The following is a 20021-nucleotide window of genomic DNA, read 5'->3' on the forward strand; positions in this document are numbered from 1 at the left end:
GCCGACATGTCCACCCGACAGCGGACGGCCCACCGCCGACCGCCGGTGCCAGCGCTGCGAGTGTGAGGAACTACAACCCGGCGCGCCATGAGATGGGGATTGAATGGATGACGTCGCTGGGTCCATCGCATGCATTTTGTCGGTCACAGGCCCAAATCACACCGATACGACACCGACCGCTGGACACATTATCGCCCCCCCCCCCCTTCCGACACACACCGACGCATCCCTGGCCCAGATAGAACAACCACGTGACTTAAAAAGAAACACGTTCGTGACTAGCATGGCGGCGCGATTTGGCCGTGGTTCCATCATCCACTACTACATCCACTGCGATTTGGCCGTGGTTCGACTAATAATCCAGCTATGTAAGCGTAGCCACAGATGGCGCACGGACGATAAGCCCGTGTTTTGTGCGTTTTACGCGTGTTATTGCACACACATGGAAGCTGCTAGCGCCAGATCTAGCCCTCTAACGCGCGGGTTCCCAGAGATTATCAGCAGGAGTCGATCGCTGACCGGGAGGGCGGATCAGCAGCACACAGCGTAACCGGCGCACAAACGGTGACCGAGCTTGCCACGACTAAGAAATAGAGGCGGGAAAGGCAACCAGTTGTATCACGTAGGCAACGGAGGAAGTTTGCACGAGTGATGAGCACGGTCTTCATATATAACATGCTTTGTCCCCGATGAAATGGTCGTCAAAGCCCAGTGAGGCTGGCAGGAGCGCTGGCCACAGGCAAATGTGATAGTGTGAGCACACAGAACGGGGATCGGACCTTAAACTAACTTGTAGACATCACCTCTGATTTGTATCGAATATCGCTCATCGTGTATGCACATTGGAATTCCATGGATATTTGACATGGTCGCTATTGTGGATCCAGTCGTCCGGCCGACGCCTGGTCGAAGGACGGGCGTCGGCAGCGGCTCACGCTCAGCCCGGGCCGCCACATCACGGGGCGGGCGGCGGCAGCGGATTATGCTCAGCCCGGGCCACCACATCATGGGCGGGCGGCGGCAGCGGCTCACGCTCAGCCCGGGCCACCACATCACTGGCAGGTGGAGGCGGCGGGTCACGCTCAGCCCGGGCCGCCACATCACACCACTTCTGAGCCTCACATCAGAGCGCCCACCGTCCCACGTCGCACGGCACGAACCACGCGGCGCACAGCCGGCGCTGTCGGACGCGTGCGGGGCCCCTCAGCCGCCCACGTGGCGCAAACGGGTACACGTGACAACCTGGGGAACCGACGAGGGTGCTTCCACCTCATGCCGGTACTCCACGGACTGTCCTTCTCCAGCCAGGCCAGCGACCAGTGGTCCCGCCTTAAACACAAACCCCGGCACCATTCCCTGCTGACCGAACAGGTCATCTCCGAGGGGCCCATCCACCCGGAAAACGTCAGTTAAACATCCACGGCGGGAAACGACCGTAAACGCTGGGGCGACAGGTGCGGCCCCTGCTCCAAAGAGGGACGATCATGACAGCTTAACAACAGCAGGTCAAAAGAACCTGCCCACGCCACTGACGCGCACTAAGCACAGGGCGCAGAGCGGGTGGCTCCCACAACACGACCTTCCTCACACGTCTGGGCACCAGGGTAACCTGAGCCAGCAGTAGACGGCTCGGCCGGCTCGTAAAACATAACATGTACAGCCAAAAGCCCAGAATCAGTGCCCCAGGTAAATGTTTCCACACAGGCTAGCCGACGGCCGACACGAGTTCGCTACGTGAACTCAAGCTATTTGCGACAAGGAACACCTGAACTGGCCCATTTTGCGGCAGGAGCAACACGACTTGGTCGGACCAAGAGGTCTCCGGCCTTCGACCAACAACGGCGCGCCGGATACTGAGGAGTACGAGCTGGACCCATGGACGAGGCTGCCGACACCGGGGCAGCGCCGCTGCCACAGACACACACACACACACACACACACACGCACGTAAAGACGGGGACGAGAATTGCACATCAATTGGAGTATAAGTACACAGATACAAATAAGTACGGACACGGGGGGGGGGGGGGGGGGAGACAGATAAGCCGGACCCACCACCAGGAAATGGCCACCCACACTTTGGGTATCAGAGGACACGACACCCGGCCGGTGGTCCCTGCCCCGTCCCCACCAGAGCGCCTCGCTGGGGACGCCCGGCCCGGACTACAACACTCCTCCTACAGCAGGCTGGGATCGGGCGGCAGAAGGACAGGAGCGTCGCGTGGCGGCTGCGGTGTCAGCCTGTTGGCACGCATGTAGCCGAGGAACTGGGTGGGCACCTCTGCCAGCACCTCGCGCGCCAGCCGCGTCCTAACGGTGGCCGGGTCGGCGCCGGCGAACGCGCGCAGCGGCACGAACTGGACGATGTCGCGCTCGGCGACGCGGCCGCCGGCCGAGAGGCGCACCTCGTCGCCGTCCAGCTCCTCCATGGCGTCGAACTCGGCGTCGCCCACGCCCACGATGATGATGGACAGCGGCAGTGACGAGGCTTGCACGATAGCCTGCCGGACAGCGCTGCAGTCGGTACACGACCTGGGGCGCGCCCGCGGCGGGCATGGCGCGCGCCCGCGGCGGACATGGCGCACGCCCGCGGCGGGCATGGCGCGCGCGGCGAGCGCGACGTTGCTGCGAGCAAAACCAGCCACCAAAGCTGGCCGTGCTGGGAGTTTATGATCCAAGTTCATTTCGGAATTCTGCTTTGAGCGCCGTTACACCTTCCTGGTGTGTCGTCAATGCTGATGATGGCCACTCAAAATGGACTAAAAACGAAATAAACCCAGAACTCGTTCCCTTTGGGCTTGAGAAACAAGGCCTTTTGGTACGTGACACCACTCAGCTCGTGCAGGTCTCTTAGTGTACCGCAATCTGGCCACATCAGCCGAAAGCCTCATTCAGGGTTCAAACGATCCGTTCTTGCCGAAGCATACCTTAAACTAACGGCCATTTTACAAACGAAAGTTCGCACATAAAATCATGGCTTTTGAGTTCAGCCCGTTTGGCTTAGGCCAACTCATCGACAGCTTAACCGGGATTTTGCTCAGAGACGTTCAAAGTATCTGGGCAACCATTGAGGTCGTTGTTCAGGTCTAATTTGCCGATAACTTATCTAACAGGCAGGCAGGCAGTCTCTGGATGGCAGCCTCATGCTTTCATCACTGAAGTTACATTCTCAATGCGTGCCTATATGCTGGTAGGTGTGAAAACATTCCGACACACACCAATAGGCATAAATACCTCCTATTATATGCATACCCCAATTAACACTGACACAATGATATTGCATTGTTTTCATCAGAAAAATAACCAGTGTGGTTGAGTTCCAAAGCCACATGGTACGGCACATTTGCCGTATCTTCCACGGGGTCAATTTGAATAGCATTGACGTCGACGGTCAAAATCCTAATTGTGCCAAACATGAGCAGAGCCGCCTGGTGGTCGTTAAAGACATGGCTTTGGAGAAAAAAAAAACGCCGTCAGCACTGCAGCTGATGCCGCCACTGGCCCCGATCGGCGGCGGCGCCAGCTGTTGCGGCGTCAAGCACAGTCAGTCAGAGCTGAGGGAGCTCCTCTGGAAGGCGCCGCGCGCCAGCCGCCGCCGCCAGCCGCTCACCTGCTTGGTCTGCGGCATGTCTGTGATGACGCCGTCGGTGATGATGAGCAGAATGAAGTACTGCGAGCCGTCACGGTACTGCCGCGCGAAGTTAGCCACGTGGTTGATGACGGGTGCGAAGTTGGTGGGGCCGTACAGCTGGATCTGTGGCAGGCACTTCTGGTAGGCGGCCACCACCCCTGCCGGGGCGGAGGGCCCCCACCGCATCAGACATGCGCGCTGCACACCGCAGAGGTCGTGCCAGCAGTGCCACAGCGCAAGACACTGCCGCACACTGCAGCGCGTGCTCAGGACCAGAGCGTATCCGCACAAAGACAATTCCACTCGCGCACAGTGTTAGGTGCACATTATACACAGTGCTACATTCGCACAGTTAGTTCTCATGACGTGCAGCACCCTACATCCTGCACCTCATCCACATGCACAGCGCAGTGTACTTCATGCGAATGTGCACGTTCATGTGTACATGTGAGTGCTCATGAGTACACGCGTCTCGGGCGATGGACAAGCCGGAGCAATGACATCCGAAAGTGGAGAGATGTCCGCTTCTTTTCGATTCACCCCATATTTTGCGCCCGTCTCGAAACATCATTGCATCTACGTACGAACGGCCACCGGCACAGCACATACAATCAGCGCTAAACAAGGTTAAAGCGGGTCTTAAACTGGGTTCATGTTGGGTTGTTAAATTTGGTTCTCAGTTGGCAACAGAGCGCCAACTTCTGTGTAAATCATCCACATAACTGGCACCGACTAATAAAGCAATAAGCGTGCTTTACCAACAGTAAACCGGTGCGAATCAATACGGCTTGGTTACAAATCCAGCCTTGTGCCAGACTACATAATTAACACCAGTGCGGTGAAGCTTAAATCCAATTTCGCGGGCCGGGCTGACATCGCTGAGGCCCATTCACCCCAATCCTTTGACAAAGAATTAGACCATTGCGTCGAAGCCCCGAGCCTCGCAGAAGTCCCCCCCCCCCCATGCGGTCATTCCACAACGCGGTCAATATTGAACGAAAACGGATCCTGCGGTGAAAATAAGCATTCGCGGAAATTATATGAGAACCAGTCCTTTATCCACCCGCGAATAGCCGGTATGGCAAAGCGCAAATAAAACTTTCGCCCTCATTAAATCGCACTGTGCAAGCACAAAGACGAAAACATAATTAGCTCTACGGTTGCTCCCACTCATCGCAAACTTTAACATCAGCACCACTTCAAACTGAGGTAATATCGGCCCATACGCTCCCACAAGGCGACTTAAAAACGTCGAGGCTGCAGTTTCGCTTCATCTATGAAACCCGCTAGCGCACGTTAGCATTAGCTAACATTAGCTAATGCTAATATATATAGCTAATATATATATATACATATATATATATATATATATATATAGCTATAATAATATATAGCTAATATAACACGCCCTCCACAATAGCAGTTCCGGCGTGGGTCTCCCTCGGTCGCACCGGCGTGGGTCTCCCTCGGTCCCTCAGGCGCGGGTTCCCCTCGGTCCCTCCGGCGCGGGTCTCCCTCGGTCCCTCCGGCGCGGGCCTCCCTCGGTCCCTCCGGCGCGGGTCACCCTCGGTCCCTCCGGCGCGGGTCTCCCTCGGTCCCTCCGGCGCGGGTCTCCCTCGGTCCCTCCGGCGCGGCAGGCAGGTGGTTGGTACCTTCCACGGCGTAGCAGAAGGGGTCGGCCGCGCCCAGGTTGACGTAGAACTCGTGGTTGACCACGCCGTTGGGCGGCACGCGCGCGCCGAAGCCCAGCACCGGGAACTGCTTGTCGCTGTCGTAGTCCTGGATGATCTGGCCCACGGCCCGCAGCGCCGTGACGTACGGGTTACGCAGCTGGCCCGTGGCGTCCCGGCCCAGGTAATGCAGCGAGTCGGGCGACATCGGATTACCGTTGGACGCTGTGGCCGGGAACGGGTCGCAGGTCAAGCGCGCGCCACACAGCCGGCCCCCTCAGATTTTTGGCACAGCGGTCAGAGGGATAGCGTAAACGGGCTGAAAACGGGAACAGATCGGCTCGCTAGAGCCGGCTGGAGGAGAGCAAATATGATTGCTCTCGTTAAGTGTTAAGAATGCTGCACAGCCGGCTGGGACACCTTAACCAAAGCGCTAAAAAGGACAGGAACAACATAAAATGTCAGCGGGGACGAGCACACGTAAAAGCCCGCCCTCTGGAGTAAGGGGACACCGGCCGGGCCAGAAGCTGTACCACTGGGTCACGGGATAGGATCTGTAACGCTGGGTCGGGGACAGGAGCCGTATCCCTGAGTCAAGGGACAGGTGCCGTACCCCTGGGTCAGGGGACACGAACCGTACCGGTGAGTCAGGGGACACGAGCCGTGCCGGTGAGTCAGGGGACAGGTGCCGTACCCCTGGGTCACTGGACACGTGCTGTAACCCTGGGTCAGGAGACAAGAACCGTAACGCTGGATCAGGGGACATGAGCCGTACCGCTGAATCACGGGACAGGAGCCGTACCACTGGGTCAGGGACAGGAGTCGCACCGCTGGGTCAGGAGACGTGCTGTACCGCTGGATCAGGGGACAGGAGCCGTACTGCTGGGTCAGGGGACAGGTGATGTACCCCTGGGTCAGGGGACAGGAGCCGTACCGGTGAGTCAGGGGACACAAGCCGTACCACTGGATCAGTGGACAGGAGCCGTACCACTGAGTCAAGAGACAGGTGCCGTACCCCTAGGTCAGGGGACACGAGCCGTACCGGTGAGTCAGGGGACACGAGCCGTACCGCCGGATCAGTGGACAGGAGCCGTACCACTGAGTCAGGGGACAGGAGCCGTACCGGTGAAGTCGATTGCGATGGTGCAGGCCAGCTCGGTGCCGCCCTGAATGTAGTCCAGGAACGTGTGCTGAGTGCGGATCTCCAGATTCTGCAGGAATATCTGGCCAGAGTTCTGGTACGAACTGCCCTTACGCGCCTGTAACCAACAAGACGTCTTATCAAGGTGCAGCAGCGACCTAGGCCAATGCCAAGGCTTCAGTGACATCAGGTGTACCTTCCAGAGTCAATGTCTTGCGATCATGAGCTCTCAGTCGTAACAGTCCACGACTGTTACGACCGATAGCTCGATTTTTCCAGCTCACGGGTTAGGCTGGTGTTATACGCACCAGTTATCTGACGGACCGCGGTAACGGTATTATAACAACTGTCACCCGCACTGGAGTCGCCGGTCGGACGATGGATTAAACGTGCACACCCCATCTATACAGACAAGAAACCGCTACAAGGCTATTACATCTCGTGCCAAGTGGATGCACCATTTCGTACCACTGCGGGACGTTCTCAAATGCGCCCGCGATCGTGCAAGTACTTCTAGCAGCAGCTAGAGTGATCGCTTTCAAGCCTTAACGAAAATACGAACTCCTCGTCCCCGGGAACGCACCGGGGAAGACCCAAGACACACTGATGTGTGAACTGAATATCAATGCCTCTACATCAAAGTTAACAGCCTGCAGCCCAAACATGCGGGTAAAGCACTCCATTGGACGCCATCAAACTCGTTAATGCGGTCCCAACTGCAACCTCAGGACCAGGATGCAACTAACTTTGGCTTTACAGGCGCCAGCCAACCGATCCCATCTGCGGTGGCAAAGGTCGTGGCTGCTATTGAAACTCACACACTGTTCAAGGTCGCGCAACTTCACGCCGTATCAGAGGGTGAAGACAGGTGGCCGAGCGGTTCGGTTCGTTGGAGGCCTCTGCCAGCCAACAGATAAAGCCACACGTCACCGCCACAAAAACCGGCACGGCGCAACTTCACGCCGAATCAGAGGGTGAAGGCCGGTGGCCGAGCGGCTCGGTTCGTTAGCGGCCTCTGCCAGCCAACAGACAAAGCCAGACGTCACCGCCACAAAAACCGGCACGGCGCAACTTGACGCCGAATCAGAGGGTGAAGGCCGGTGGCCGAGCGGTTCGGTTCGTTAGCGGCCTCTGCCAGCCTGCAGACAAATCCAGACGTCACTGCCACACAAAACGGCGAGCTCGCCGGGGCTCACAAGTTATTTTAATGGGCGCACCCGAGCCAGAGGACACAGGGCGTCACCTCGTCATAACACCTCGTTATGTTTTCCGTATAAGCGCATCGTTCCGAGCTTTCCAGACAACTTTGAACGCGTCGCTGTCGAAGCTGGAGGCAGCTTCAGCGCCCAGAAGTCCCACCCGACACTGTCAGTCCGCACTCATGGTTTCTAGTGGAAAATCAGCCGCAAAGGAAACAATCAAATTCGGTAATGGAGAAACGCGACCGGTAAGCTTGATGATGTTCAAAGCAGCGTGCTGTAACTGCACGTGTTGGGCTAAAAAAAAAATCAGCAAAACTGCATTTTCGGACACCCCTAAGCCAAAAAGCACACATAACTGGAAACAGTCTCTCATCACATCGATGGTGGTCCCCAAAGAATCCCACGTGTCTTGTTGTTTTGCCTGTTATAACAAACACAGCGTTTTGCCGTAATTTGCGACGCTAACTGATGTTAACTGACACAGTTAACAGTGCGGCGACATCAGCCAATCCTTATCCTTTAAGGGTGCTCATGATGAGTGAGAACAACATACAATTACGCAGCGTGTCCTAGACATGGCCATGACCTTTGGTGTCAAAAGACGCTGGTCGCACTACAATTTTGCAAATGAATCTATTCGATCCGTCGTGTTATCCTGTAGGCATCAGACGCGTCAGACAGGTCCACTGACCGGGCGCCGGTAAGCGGGTCAAAGCCGCACGTCTGGGAAACCAGAGGTCGAGGGTTCACTTCCCTGCAGTGCCCGCCCTTTCTGTCAGCGCGACACTCTGCGTCGTGACCTTACTACAACGTAGCGCCAGCCACCGAACATTTTTTTTTATGCCGTACTGCTAGTGCCAACAGCGAAACATAAACACAGAAGATCGAGTAGAGCCGATCAACTTCAAAACAAACAGGCAAAAAGGCGGTCTACAGGGATGACAAAGCGCTTATTCGTAGAGCCCACTAACAGCCTGACAACGCCAATCACCATTCTGCACCAATGGCCAATAAACTGCAACAGACGAGCTCACACTTCCACTTGCAAGATCTCGCACAAACTGTCCACGCATTGCCCTTGACCAGTCCACATGGTTGGAATCCACAGTTGCTTCGGGACGCCCATGCCCGGCACGACCCACGAGCTCGCGGTCGCGAGGCGAGGCGTTGAAGCCGCCGGCACTCACCTGCTTCTCTTTGTTGATGCAGGGGAAGGCGGCGCCCCTGCCCGCCTGCTTCAGCTCGTTCAGCGTGAAGAAGCACTCGCCGATGAGGTCGGGCGTGCCGTTCGAGTTCCAGTCCCAGCAGACAGCGCGCACGCTGCGGTGGTAGTCGCCGTTGCAGAGCGAGGCCACGGACACCTCCAGCGGCCGCCAGTCGGGGTTCAGCGTGCGCTTCACCACCTCTGTCCGACACACCAGCACCCACTGGCCCTCCTCCGTGCTCTTGAACAGCTCCAGGTACGGGTCGGACTTGCCCCACAGCCAGTCCTTCTTGTCGAGCTTGCGGCCGGCGAACTGCAGCACGGCCAGCTCCTTGCTGGCCAGCAGCTCCTCGGCGTGCACGAGCAGCGTGCCGCGGCTGCCGGCCGGGCCGCCCTGCAGCGCCAGCTCCGAGACGCGGCTGCTGACCAGCTCGCCCAGCGTGCACTCGCGCCGTCCCAGGAAGTCGTGCTCCGCCAGCCGCGCCGAGCCAGAGTCCACGTCGTACACGTCAAACCTGCAGCCGCGGGGGCAGGGGTCACGGGACGCACACAGGGCTACCACGGTCACGGACGTGCCGGCGACGGAGGTCACCGAGCTCGGGTCGCACGGCACCGGGGGGACCAGAACGTCTCGCGAACGGGCGAACCAGATCAGCAGCAACATTAATTCGTGAGACGTGAGACAATGCGCTCCGAATTAGCATAAATCAATTGCTTGTAAGCCGTGAACGCCGTAACAAGACATACAGCACGATTGTCCAGTGGAAATGCCACATGCAACAGGCACGGGCTCAGTAGACTCGTGACTAAAAACAAAACAAAAACAAAGCACAACAAAAACAGACGGATACGGTGCGTGTCGGACATTATTCATATCGGCGTGGATATCTCCAGATGCTTCAGATGACTGGCGGATCGGGGCGGTAGCTATCGAGCAAAACGATCGTGAAACGAACGCCTTCCACGGCTAGACGAAGAAAAATGAGCGTTTGCTAGGCGCACGCAGATTCGTGCAACAGGCCTACAGCAGAGCACAGCGTGTGCCGGCCGGCTTTGAGAGCTTCAGCTGCTTGTTAAATGCGAGGCATACAGCAAATGGCCTATGCAAGATGAGAACTTCGGCAATCTTTGGCGTTTGCATGGTGCCAACCATTTTCGACAGATCTTTCGTAATATAAAACGTATCTTTACAGTGTTTTTAGTATATTCCTTTAGCAGAGCTGGAAAGTTTCTTAGAATCGTGATTTTGTAACGTCCAGCTTACCGTACGTAGATAATAATTTCCTGTGCAGCATCTATCATTAGTATCTTTCATACATTTACTCCAATACAACGGACGCAAACACCTGATATCCCACCTCACCCAAAACTTCACTTGATATCCAACCTCGCCCAAAACTTCACTTGATACCGACCTCATCAAAAACTTCACTTGATACCCCACCTAAGCCAAAACCTCACTCCTGGATCCCTGAGTCGCGTCCGCGTAACGTTCTGAAAAGAATGGTCGCGCACTTTATCCGGCCTCGAATCCAGATGTTTTTTTACTCAACTGAACTTTGGGCATATTCCTCCACCACCGTACCAGCGAGCGCTTTCCAAGCACACCATCCTATCCTGTGCAGTGAATTCATCAGCGGAAGAGCACAACGGCGTCTCATGAGGAACGATTATCCCCATCAAACATGTTATGCAAACCTCCTCAGAGCAGCAAGCCCCCACTCCGATCTGTGTGGGAAGCCTGTTTGTGGATGGTCTAGTTCTTTGTCCACCGCCTGACGTTGTGTGACAAAAACGCACAGCTTCGTGACAGCGACACGCTGCCATTATGTATCCACAGAAACAAAACGATACCTCCGGTTTTTGCGTTGACCGTGGGCTAACCGACAGGCCGGCCTTCGCCACGGCGCAACGAGCGGGCACTTTCCATTCCCCCGGGTCATTAAAAAACCCAGCGCACGAACTCAAGTGCTGATTGGCTCCGGTAAGCCAGCATCAGGAGAGTGCTTCATCAGATGAAACGAGATTGCGCAGCCGTCCGATTGATTGGGACTCTGCGGATTAACGTCACCGGAGCACCGACGTCACCTGCCGCACGGCACCCACGCCGGTCACATTCCACTTGTTTCTGCGACCGCCGGCAACTCATCGATCCTGGCCACTGTGCGTGACATTCAAGCCTAACCCACGCAGGGTGCAGGTGCACGATCTGGCCGGCGGGCATCGCGGGCGGAGCAGCGCGAGCGGCAGCGTGCCCACCGGCACTAATCACGGGGAGTGCGGTGACATGCAGGGCGGCGCATCCAGCCTCACGAGCTGCCGCCAGGCCGGGGCAGGCGGGCTCGGCCTCCGCGCACGCCGGGGCTCGGAGACGACCGCGAGCACGGAGCTACCGGCCGAAATTCGGCAGGGGCGACTCAAGGTGCTCCTCACAATCCATCTAGAACGTGTCTTTATATCTTCAATTTCCTGCACGTGGCATAGAGAAGTCAATTACTTCATATGAGTACATTAGACCCAGTTGCTGATTCCCTTAGGACGTGGTCTTTACAAGTTAGGAAAATAGACTCGTTTGGTTGCCAGTGTTTATCTTGCACGGCATTTCTCACCTATCTTACGGAGGCCTTTGTACATGTGTTCGTTTCTACGCCTGTATCTGTAGAAGGGTTTCTGAGTTTTCCACGCTTTCAGGCAAGAAAAAACATAAAGGAAACATGTTAAACCCCAGCCACACCAGCTACTCATAAGCTTCCCATTTCAACAACCCAAGACCTAAACAGGATCATATCATTCGGAAAAAGACCCACAAGCAAGTCAGATCACGCTTGGCCAACATATGAACTCTTCAGGTCGGACCGCGTACTGACCGGTCACGGCAGCGGCGGGTTCCGCACCGCCCCCTCCCCCCCCCCTCCGCCACCGGGCGGGGGGCTGGGGCGCCGGGTCCTGACGGCACACAGCGCCTCACCACGCCGTCCTCACCTGAGGTACTGCTGCTCCTCGAAGTGGTAGGCGATGGGCACCTTGGTGGCGAAGTCCGGGTTGAGGTTGTCCGCGACCACCTCGGTGCGCTTGTACTCGGTCCAGTGTTTGTCGCGGCCGGCCGAGCCGAACGGCGCCAGCGACACGACCACCATCGGGTCCGACTTGGAGAACACGTCCATGTCGGCCAGGTTGCTGCGGCGCGAGCCCACACGGCCGGTCAGGAGGTGACGGCGGCGGCCACCGACCGCGCCACAGCGCGCGGACGGCTGCCCGTGTGCCCGACTCGGCACAGTGAGGGAGGGCACGGAGACTCGCTCCGCGGGGCGGGGGAGGCGCCGGCCCGTTCGCCCGGCGGATCCACGGGACCGGAAAACAGCGTATGTCAGGAGGTGCGTGGAGATAGGTGCAGTGAGGAGATCTAGGTTGATGACACAACCTCCACCACAGGACGGGAGGGGGGGGGGACACCTTAACAGAATTCAACATTACGCCTGCCAGCGTTGGAAGAAAAGAAATGTCATACGAAACTCGACTTCACCGCAGACGTTAACTTATGGCGGATCCCCCGCTAGAAAGGGAAGAGTGCATGGAAGTACACACGGATTAAGCATTCAGCATGGACAGGTACACGGGCAGGAGCGCACGAGCATAACCACCAAACGGGCCCAACGCTCATCAGCAAGCGCCACATCTACACGGATGGAGCTGGGTCTGGTGACGCACTGTCTGTGAAGGCCTGGGTTTTTTTTGACGACTGGAAAACCCTTGCGCGTGAAGCTTTCCCTGATTACTTCAGCTGCGAAACACAGCCCCGTGACATCACGTGGCAGCTAGATAATCTCAAGTTGAGTCTCATCTGGGCCAATGATTAAGACGTCTGTCTGACTGCAGAGGATCAAGGTACAGGAGACGACGCTGCATATCAAAGGAGATATCCCATCTAGATGCCACACGGTCACACAAGGTCGTCCTTCGCCGCTGTGTGAGGAGCAAACAATCAATGACTACCAGCAACTTGAATACACATCATCACATCATTTCAATATTTCTTTCCAGAGCTGACTGCGACCGTTTCAACGCGACTGATCACGATCATACGCGCGCTGCTCGCGGGTGTCACGCTAGCTATAACTGGCACCACCTGTCGAGTTGAGCAATCGATAATGCACCAGCCACCATTAATTTCTCGCCGTTTTGAACGTAACGACGGGTTACATTCACCCTGGTGCACGCCGTGCTTATTATCCCTACAGTGACAACAACTTAAGTACACGTCTGTTTTCTCTGCCAAATTGGCTCTCATTTGTAAACGGATGGAAAATAGATTGGTTATTTGGCACACGCACGACAGCCAGCTGTCCGGCTCACGTATTGATGCCACATTGCACGGGGCACCGACTCAGCCGGTCAGCACTGGCGTCTTTACAGATGCCTGGCCTGCTTTTGATGGGGACGGAGGGGAAAAGTAGATAATAGTGCATGCTCGTAACAGAGTTGCGGCAACCATTCTTGGTGGGATGAGCCCAGTGATTGTTTGCGGGCATCCGAATATCAAGTGAGCTCATCGCCGACTTTGCTACAAGTGAGGCGACCTAAGCCACTGTCATGCCTTCAGGAGTTATCTGGTGTCGACCGAAGGGTACGGTTGCCGCTTGGGGTCATTCCCGTCTCGACGAGTAAAACGGGCGGTTGACTAGTGCGCTGGCAGCCAGGTTTTTCAGGTCTACCAAAATCACTTCACACTTCCGACAAATGTTCGAAGCTAAAACCGAGGTCACAAATCACCACAGGCAATACTTGGCAAGGAACACGAATACCGCGCCTTAAAAGTATCGAGAAAATTCGACCAAAAATAACGACCCAGATGTAGTCACATAAGTCATGTTTCAGCTACGATCAACTAGCAGGTCTCTCCTAATGCGATGGCGTCAAGCCACCGTCACACCGGATGCAAACGACGGAACTCGCTTGTGTGAAAATTTGAGTTATCTCTGCATCAGTCATGACATGGATCACTCAGGCACCAAGCAGGTAATACGATGCAAATCGTCAAAATCGTCTCGTGTTGGCATCCAGGAACCCTAAAGCGACGGCCCTCTAAAAATCACAAATGATCAAGCAGATGCATGGGCAGCATGTAATGAGCCAACTGGTAAGCCAACTGTGGGAACGTTGATAACTTCCCTCCCAAATGGCATGTCAAACGCTCAGTACTTAATGGGAACGTTTTGAGGAGTTTGTGTTAATACCATACACTGGAGGAGTGAAACGACACCTGTTCTTTTAAGCGGACTGATAGGCCTGATACACCTGTGCAGGGTATCTTGCATAATATGCCAACGACACCTCACCGGTCACAAACGTTGACCAACTGGCAGGACAAAACAGAATGACACACAGTTTTACCTGACAGTTTTAACTGACAGACTGTGCGAAATAGCCTGGTGCAGTAACGTTTCGAAAGATACATCAAGAATAGTGCTGGTGGTTGACAATACTGTCACATCAATAGTCAGCTGCTTCTGCACTTTCTTTCAATAACTGAATGGTTCAATCACGTTCGTTTTGATTCTTTGCATCAGCTACACACCTATCTCAGGCGAATCTGCCACAACAGCAAAATAGCAGAAGTCGTGCTGTTTAGCTACGGCGCATACGGTTTGCGGTCGCACGATACCAATGTCCCAGTAATCAGCTGTATCGTGCTTGCAGTGGCAATCAACATTGCACGCCATGCAATGGAAGCAATGCAATCATTATCTCACCTAATTATGGCTAGCCTCACGCCAGTTTGGTCTCAATGCAATTGGTTAGCAATGCAATCATTATCTCACCTAATTATGGCTAGCCTCAAGCCAGCTTGGTTTCAATTGCCTCCTCATTGAACAAAAGCGGTCGATTTCTGCACAGACCGCATCCCAACATGACTCGAATCACAATAATCACACCATCCCAAACATCCTTGCTTCTTACGCGTCGCTCACAACCCGGATGTCAGCCACCAGTTTCCCCCACGCGTTGTTGGGACCAGACGGCACCGCAGTCGCCAAGGTGACCCAAACGGCGCGGGCAGCCGCCGGGCCGCGCCGCCACGTACCGGCATGAGAGAGTGAGCTCCACCTGCATCACGGGCACGGCCGCCGTGCCCCCCGCGAACGTGTTCGTCATGGCGAACACGGGCGACGCTCGCACGGCGCGGCGGGTGTTAAAGACGGCAGCCGGTCACGCCCTCCAGGCGCCGCTGGTGAGGCGCCACGTCAGCTGGTGACGCAGGTTCGCGGCGGGATCGGGGACGCGTCCCTGTTTGCTCGGCTGACCTGCTACTGCTCCGCCCAGAATGTCATCTGTGAAACAAGAACCGAAGTGCGAACAAGAGCGCAATGAATTCGGGCCACCCAGTGCCCCAGTCGTATCCCAGTATCCTGGGCATGCTTCACCGGCCGCAGCGGAACAATCGCCACGAGCCTCTGCAAAGTGCAATGGTCCTGACACACTAGTGAAATGCCTCACAAGGAATCTGCTGAGTGTTGGGTATACAAATCACCAAATTGTTATCATTGGATGTGCACCAGTAAATTGCAACATACATCTGATTTCAGGTAACTTGTTTTTTACACAGGACATTCTGGTGAGGGCTTTAACAAATACAACCACCAAAATGTTATTTACATCACAAAGTTCATGGGAAAAGGCAACTCATAATTAAGTGCCAAAAATCATTGCAACATAATCTACTACTGTCACTGGAGACACATTTGCCTTCCATCTAAAACCCCTTGCTGTTGTAAAACTAGCAAAACAAGTAAACAATTTGATATAGCATTAAAGAGCACATTCACATCCAATTGATGCATACTCTCAGAAGTTGAACTATGGCCAACAGTGTTAATGAAATGGAGAAAGTGATGAACACTGTTATAATAATAGCCCATGTGTATCATTCCTTCCCCACCAATGAAGAAATGCACGAAGTAGAAAATAAATAATGATAGAAGTAAATATTATCTTTTGGGTAGAAAATGACCATAACATTGTCCTGAAATGCATGATCCAATTCTCACTCAGTTAATTACCAAAATGAACCAAATAACCATACCTTAAAACACTATCTTAAGAAACAAGTTGAAGGAATACACAGTCTTGGTCTATTTTCCAAGAAATTGAAAGCAGAAGAGAGAGTACAAATATGGTTATATTTTGATGATCCAGGCAGAAGGAAACACCTGAACAAAGGGCATACCCAGGTATCTCTCAAAGGTGAGAGTGAGGTACAGAAAGCACAGATTTCCATCCTACTGTCTTCAAATCAGGCACATCCAAGGTACCCCACATCATTTAGTTGCATGTGCTTCATTAAAAGGCATATGACCCACATTGTCATTATCTCTGAAACAAAATGTGGGGTACAAAGAAAATGAAAATATTACTATATTCTGAGTTTTTCCTTAGAACTTGACTAGATGGCCATACATTAGTATTTCCAATATAATGACATATGTCAAGGAATTTTTAATGGACACTTCTTAAGTGCCAACATGTGGCCTTTCAATCCCAACAAATAATAAAAACCATGTTTTAAGCTGATGCATCTAGGGTCAGCTTTCATACAATGAACTACAACAATGCTACAAGTATCTCAGCATTATGTGCACTTCAGGGCACACAGGACTAGCACGACCATTCAGGTATTGTAGCATCATAACAAAACTCCTGGCAAGCATGGCATGTATACATCACAGCATACTTCATTCTACACAGTTCACTTAAAACCAGGTTTTGGTGAGCCCAATTCATTCCATGCAAACCTGTATATAACATCTTTTGGCCATGGACACTCATCTAAACAAGCATGGCTTACCTTTAACAAGGGGGCAAATTTCGCTTTATTAACATGAGGGTACCTAACATGACGGTTGATGTTCACCAAAACGCACTACCACGTCACCAAGCCTAACTTACCCGCAGCTCAAAGGGCAAATCTTTGATTTATGAACGTGAGGGCAATTCACGTCATGTCAATGTTCGTCAATATGCACTATCGTTGCGACTATTTCTCATTTAATCACGGTGTACTTGACATTTGCACACTCCACTCCTTGGGAATCAGGATAGCTCGCACATGACGCAACATAGACACTAAATGATTTACTCTGAACGGTGTTTCCCCGTGGATGATTAAGTAAAAATCACATGATTCATCTCACGTTCTGTGATTGCCTACGCGCTGTTCTCGTAGCATATGCGCTACATTCAGTTTTAAGAAGTGCGGAACAAAGCAGCTAAATCAAGATTTAGCAACCTATTTGCTCCTGGAATGAAATCTGCCGTGTTTTCAACAAAGCCGCGCAAGTTATGTTAACAAGTGCCTACGGTATCAAAGCTATGGCTAAGCACAGGTTTTCAAATGAACATTATACCTGTATAAGAAGAGCTATGTTAGAAATCATCGGGAAAAACAGTCCACCACGGTTTGGTGGAGAACAAAATGGGCCGTAGCAACAGGTAGAGATACCTGGAAAATTCGCGGACACCATGCATTTGATGACATGTTTATCCTTTTAGTGCTTAAAACCCAAAAAGGCTCCTTACCCACCGTCGTAGCCACGCCTAAAATATTGCTGGGGTGCATCTCTATTCGGATACAATTTGATGTGGTTAGGATCTTCCTCCACAAATCCTCTGGTGAAATGGCTAATTAGCACTTTCATATCTCAGATTTCGGTGAAAATGCATCTATAAACATTTTTTAATGCGTTGAAACAAGCTGTGAAATTTTCAGCTCGATAGAAGCAACGACCACTGGGTTCTAGCCTCAGGCATTCTTTTTTGGTCACTGCATGCACGTCTTGGTTGACTGATGGCCCACGTGTAAGCAATTAAAAGGACACAAAATTGGATATCGTTGAGCTTGCAGTGATGTAAATAATCGCTTACATGTCTAGTATTTCCTTTTCAAATTTGAACTCGTGACCTCGTGGCCTTAAATTACGTGACGTTGGTGACTACGTGATTAAACATTTGAGTATAAACATTTATCGGATAGTTTGTGTTAACAATGCACCTTAGATTTTTTGTGAGGCCCGGAATGCAAACTTGCAACTCCGGGACCAAACGGGCCAGAAAGGCAAACACCATACTAGTATCGTGCTTCGTCGCGTGCGATAGAAAGCAGAAACTTTGGTGCCACTTGTCGTCACCCTCTCTCCAACACGCAACATAATGATGTGCGCTGCATTGTGCAACGTCCCAACGAAAGCGTCGGGCTTCATCCTGAACAACAAAGAATGTTTTTAGAGAAATCTCCTACCACCACCACCTCACATGGTGGAGCGTTATTTTTCATTTCACTGAAAGCATGAGTTTGGTTGTCAGACATGCAGTGACGTTTCGTCAGTCTAAGTCCTTGCTCGAAGTGAGCAGGAAGTCGTCCCAAATTTCAATGACTGCAGTCAATATACATCAGTCAGAGCTAATCCATTGCTTGGTGCGAATTTCGCGGTAGATGGCAGCACTTTCAAAAGCCGTCACGCTGTTCTCTCCAAGACAGTCTTCACGCTTTTGTATCATACACTTCTTGTTGTGCGTGCTGCATGCTTCATGGTCCATGAGGTCGCGATGTGCGAGGTCTTTTAAACCAAGAGACTCTGCCTTGATTTTGATGTTTTGGTGATATGCACGAACACACCCGCTGTGCCTGCTGCTGCCACCAGCAAGCACGCGGTGCTAAGGTTGCGCAGATGTGGAAAATCGTACTCGTAGTTAGGTCGCAGTTGCGTGAATGCGGGAAGTCCTAGTCAGGGTTTTCTGGATCGCCCTTTTACATCTGATATATTTATCTTAATTTTCACATGATTCAATGCCTCCGAATTTTACATTTGATTTCGTCAACGTTTATGACGTGTACATAACCTTTTGAGCCTGGGCACATCCTACCCACTTCATCTGACTCAAAGATCCGTACATCCCTACGTTCAACTTGATCACTTACACATTTTCCTCTGCTCATCCTACCCACCTGGGGAAGTACGATAATCCCCTGCTTATGTTTCGATTTTTATTTACCATGCACTTGCTAGTTTCATAGAACGCCGCTGCTCGTCCGACAGGATACGGCGACAGTGGTAGGATATGCAGTCGGCTCAGGTAATCGTCGTTCCTATTGGACTCTGCCATCAACTCGTAGATGGGTTGATCATACCTAGGACTGACGTAAACTTTCGCCAATGGGCATGACAAGTGAGTGTAATGCATGGACTTACGTTTACGTTTGCAATTCGTTAGAGTCTCACCTTTCATTTGAGTTGCCTAGATGATCATTACCTTACCTACTATTACCATTACCTACCATGGCGTGTTGCGAAGAATTGAAATATATCCTCTAGCTTACATCACCTTTCTTGTTTTACTGAGACATGGTTGCATTCAAAATAAATTAAGAACAAGCCCTGCTGAATCGTTATCCTCTGCTTGTCTTTACCTCCTTGCGAGAGGGCACCTGACGTTGGGATGTCTGTACCTAACGATTGAGAAAGTTTCCGCTCCAACGAATACAATGCTTTTAAAAGCTTGTTAGTTCCTTTGGCTCGTTTTTGAGACGCAGACAATCCTTCCGTGAAACGAACAATCGGAAATCAAATTAAACCGGCATAACAGGGCATAACAAAACCTGTTGCCTTCATGGAAGCAGCCTCTTTGACCACTCGGTGGCAAGCTAAGCTAGATGGAAGACGAGCAGGGCACATATTCTCCATGCTCTACCCGAAGCGTTTGAGCATTGTACACTTTGCTAAAACATAATTTAGAAGGATATGACATCTTAACTTCCATTTGCTTTGAGCCATGGTGCAGCAGTGCCATGGCCCGCGGAAATCTGCGATAAAAATTATAGTGCCATGCCATGCAGCCATTTATTTGCGTGATGTAAATATGCAGCTAAAAACCTAACGCACAGCTGGAGAAGAACTTGCTTGACCGCACGGGCGTTTAACCCAGACATTGCAAAACATTCCTGACGGCACCAGTCGTCTCAAAGTTAGCATCAAAGTCAGTCAGGCTTCCCCAGTTGGAGCGGAATGGAAGGCCCCGTTTCATAATGGGACCGCTGACTGATACTGGGCTCATCTAATGTCTCATTGTGAACTCTTTCATTGACATTTGCAAAGTCTCCTTTTGTTGTCGGTGGACTCTG

At 52.8% G+C, this 20021-nt stretch overlaps 1 protein-coding gene across 1 annotated transcript; it reads right to left on the reverse strand.

The window, feature by feature from the left end:
- Nucleotides 1-239: 239 nt before the first annotated feature.
- On the reverse strand, nucleotides 240-17076 carry LOC119113254 (copine-8). The gene is made up of 8 exons (XM_037237608.1): nucleotides 16793-17076; nucleotides 14931-15177; nucleotides 11831-12025; nucleotides 8832-9363; nucleotides 6425-6560; nucleotides 5284-5526; nucleotides 3611-3789; nucleotides 240-2501 (listed from the first exon to the last, which is right to left on the reverse strand). Exons 2-8 carry the CDS (start codon nucleotides 14999-15001, stop codon nucleotides 2178-2180), a joined length of 1680 nt encoding a protein of 559 aa, XP_037093503.1. The 5' UTR covers nucleotides 15002-15177; nucleotides 16793-17076; the 3' UTR covers nucleotides 240-2177.
- Between the last annotated feature and the right edge of the window lie 2945 nt (nucleotides 17077-20021).

This window comes from Pollicipes pollicipes, unplaced genomic scaffold (genome assembly GCF_011947565.3).
Source record: "Pollicipes pollicipes isolate AB1234 unplaced genomic scaffold, Ppol_2.1 Scaffold_7261;HRSCAF=8764_pilon_pilon_pilon, whole genome shotgun sequence".
NCBI classification, from domain to species: domain Eukaryota; kingdom Metazoa; phylum Arthropoda; class Thecostraca; order Pollicipedomorpha; family Pollicipedidae; genus Pollicipes; species Pollicipes pollicipes.

Coding starts and splice junctions, on each gene's coding strand:
- LOC119113254 (XM_037237608.1), bottom strand. CDS start 15,001: ATGACGAACACGTTCGCGGGGGGCACGGCGGCCGTGCCCGTGATGCAG. Junction 6,561..8,831: donor GCATCAACAAAGAGAAGCAG/GTGAGTGCCGGC, acceptor TGTTGGTTACAG/GCGCGTAAGGGCAGTTCGTA. Junction 5,527..6,424: donor CATCGCAATCGACTTCACCG/GTACGGCTCCTG, acceptor TCCCGGCCACAG/CGTCCAACGGTAATCCGATG.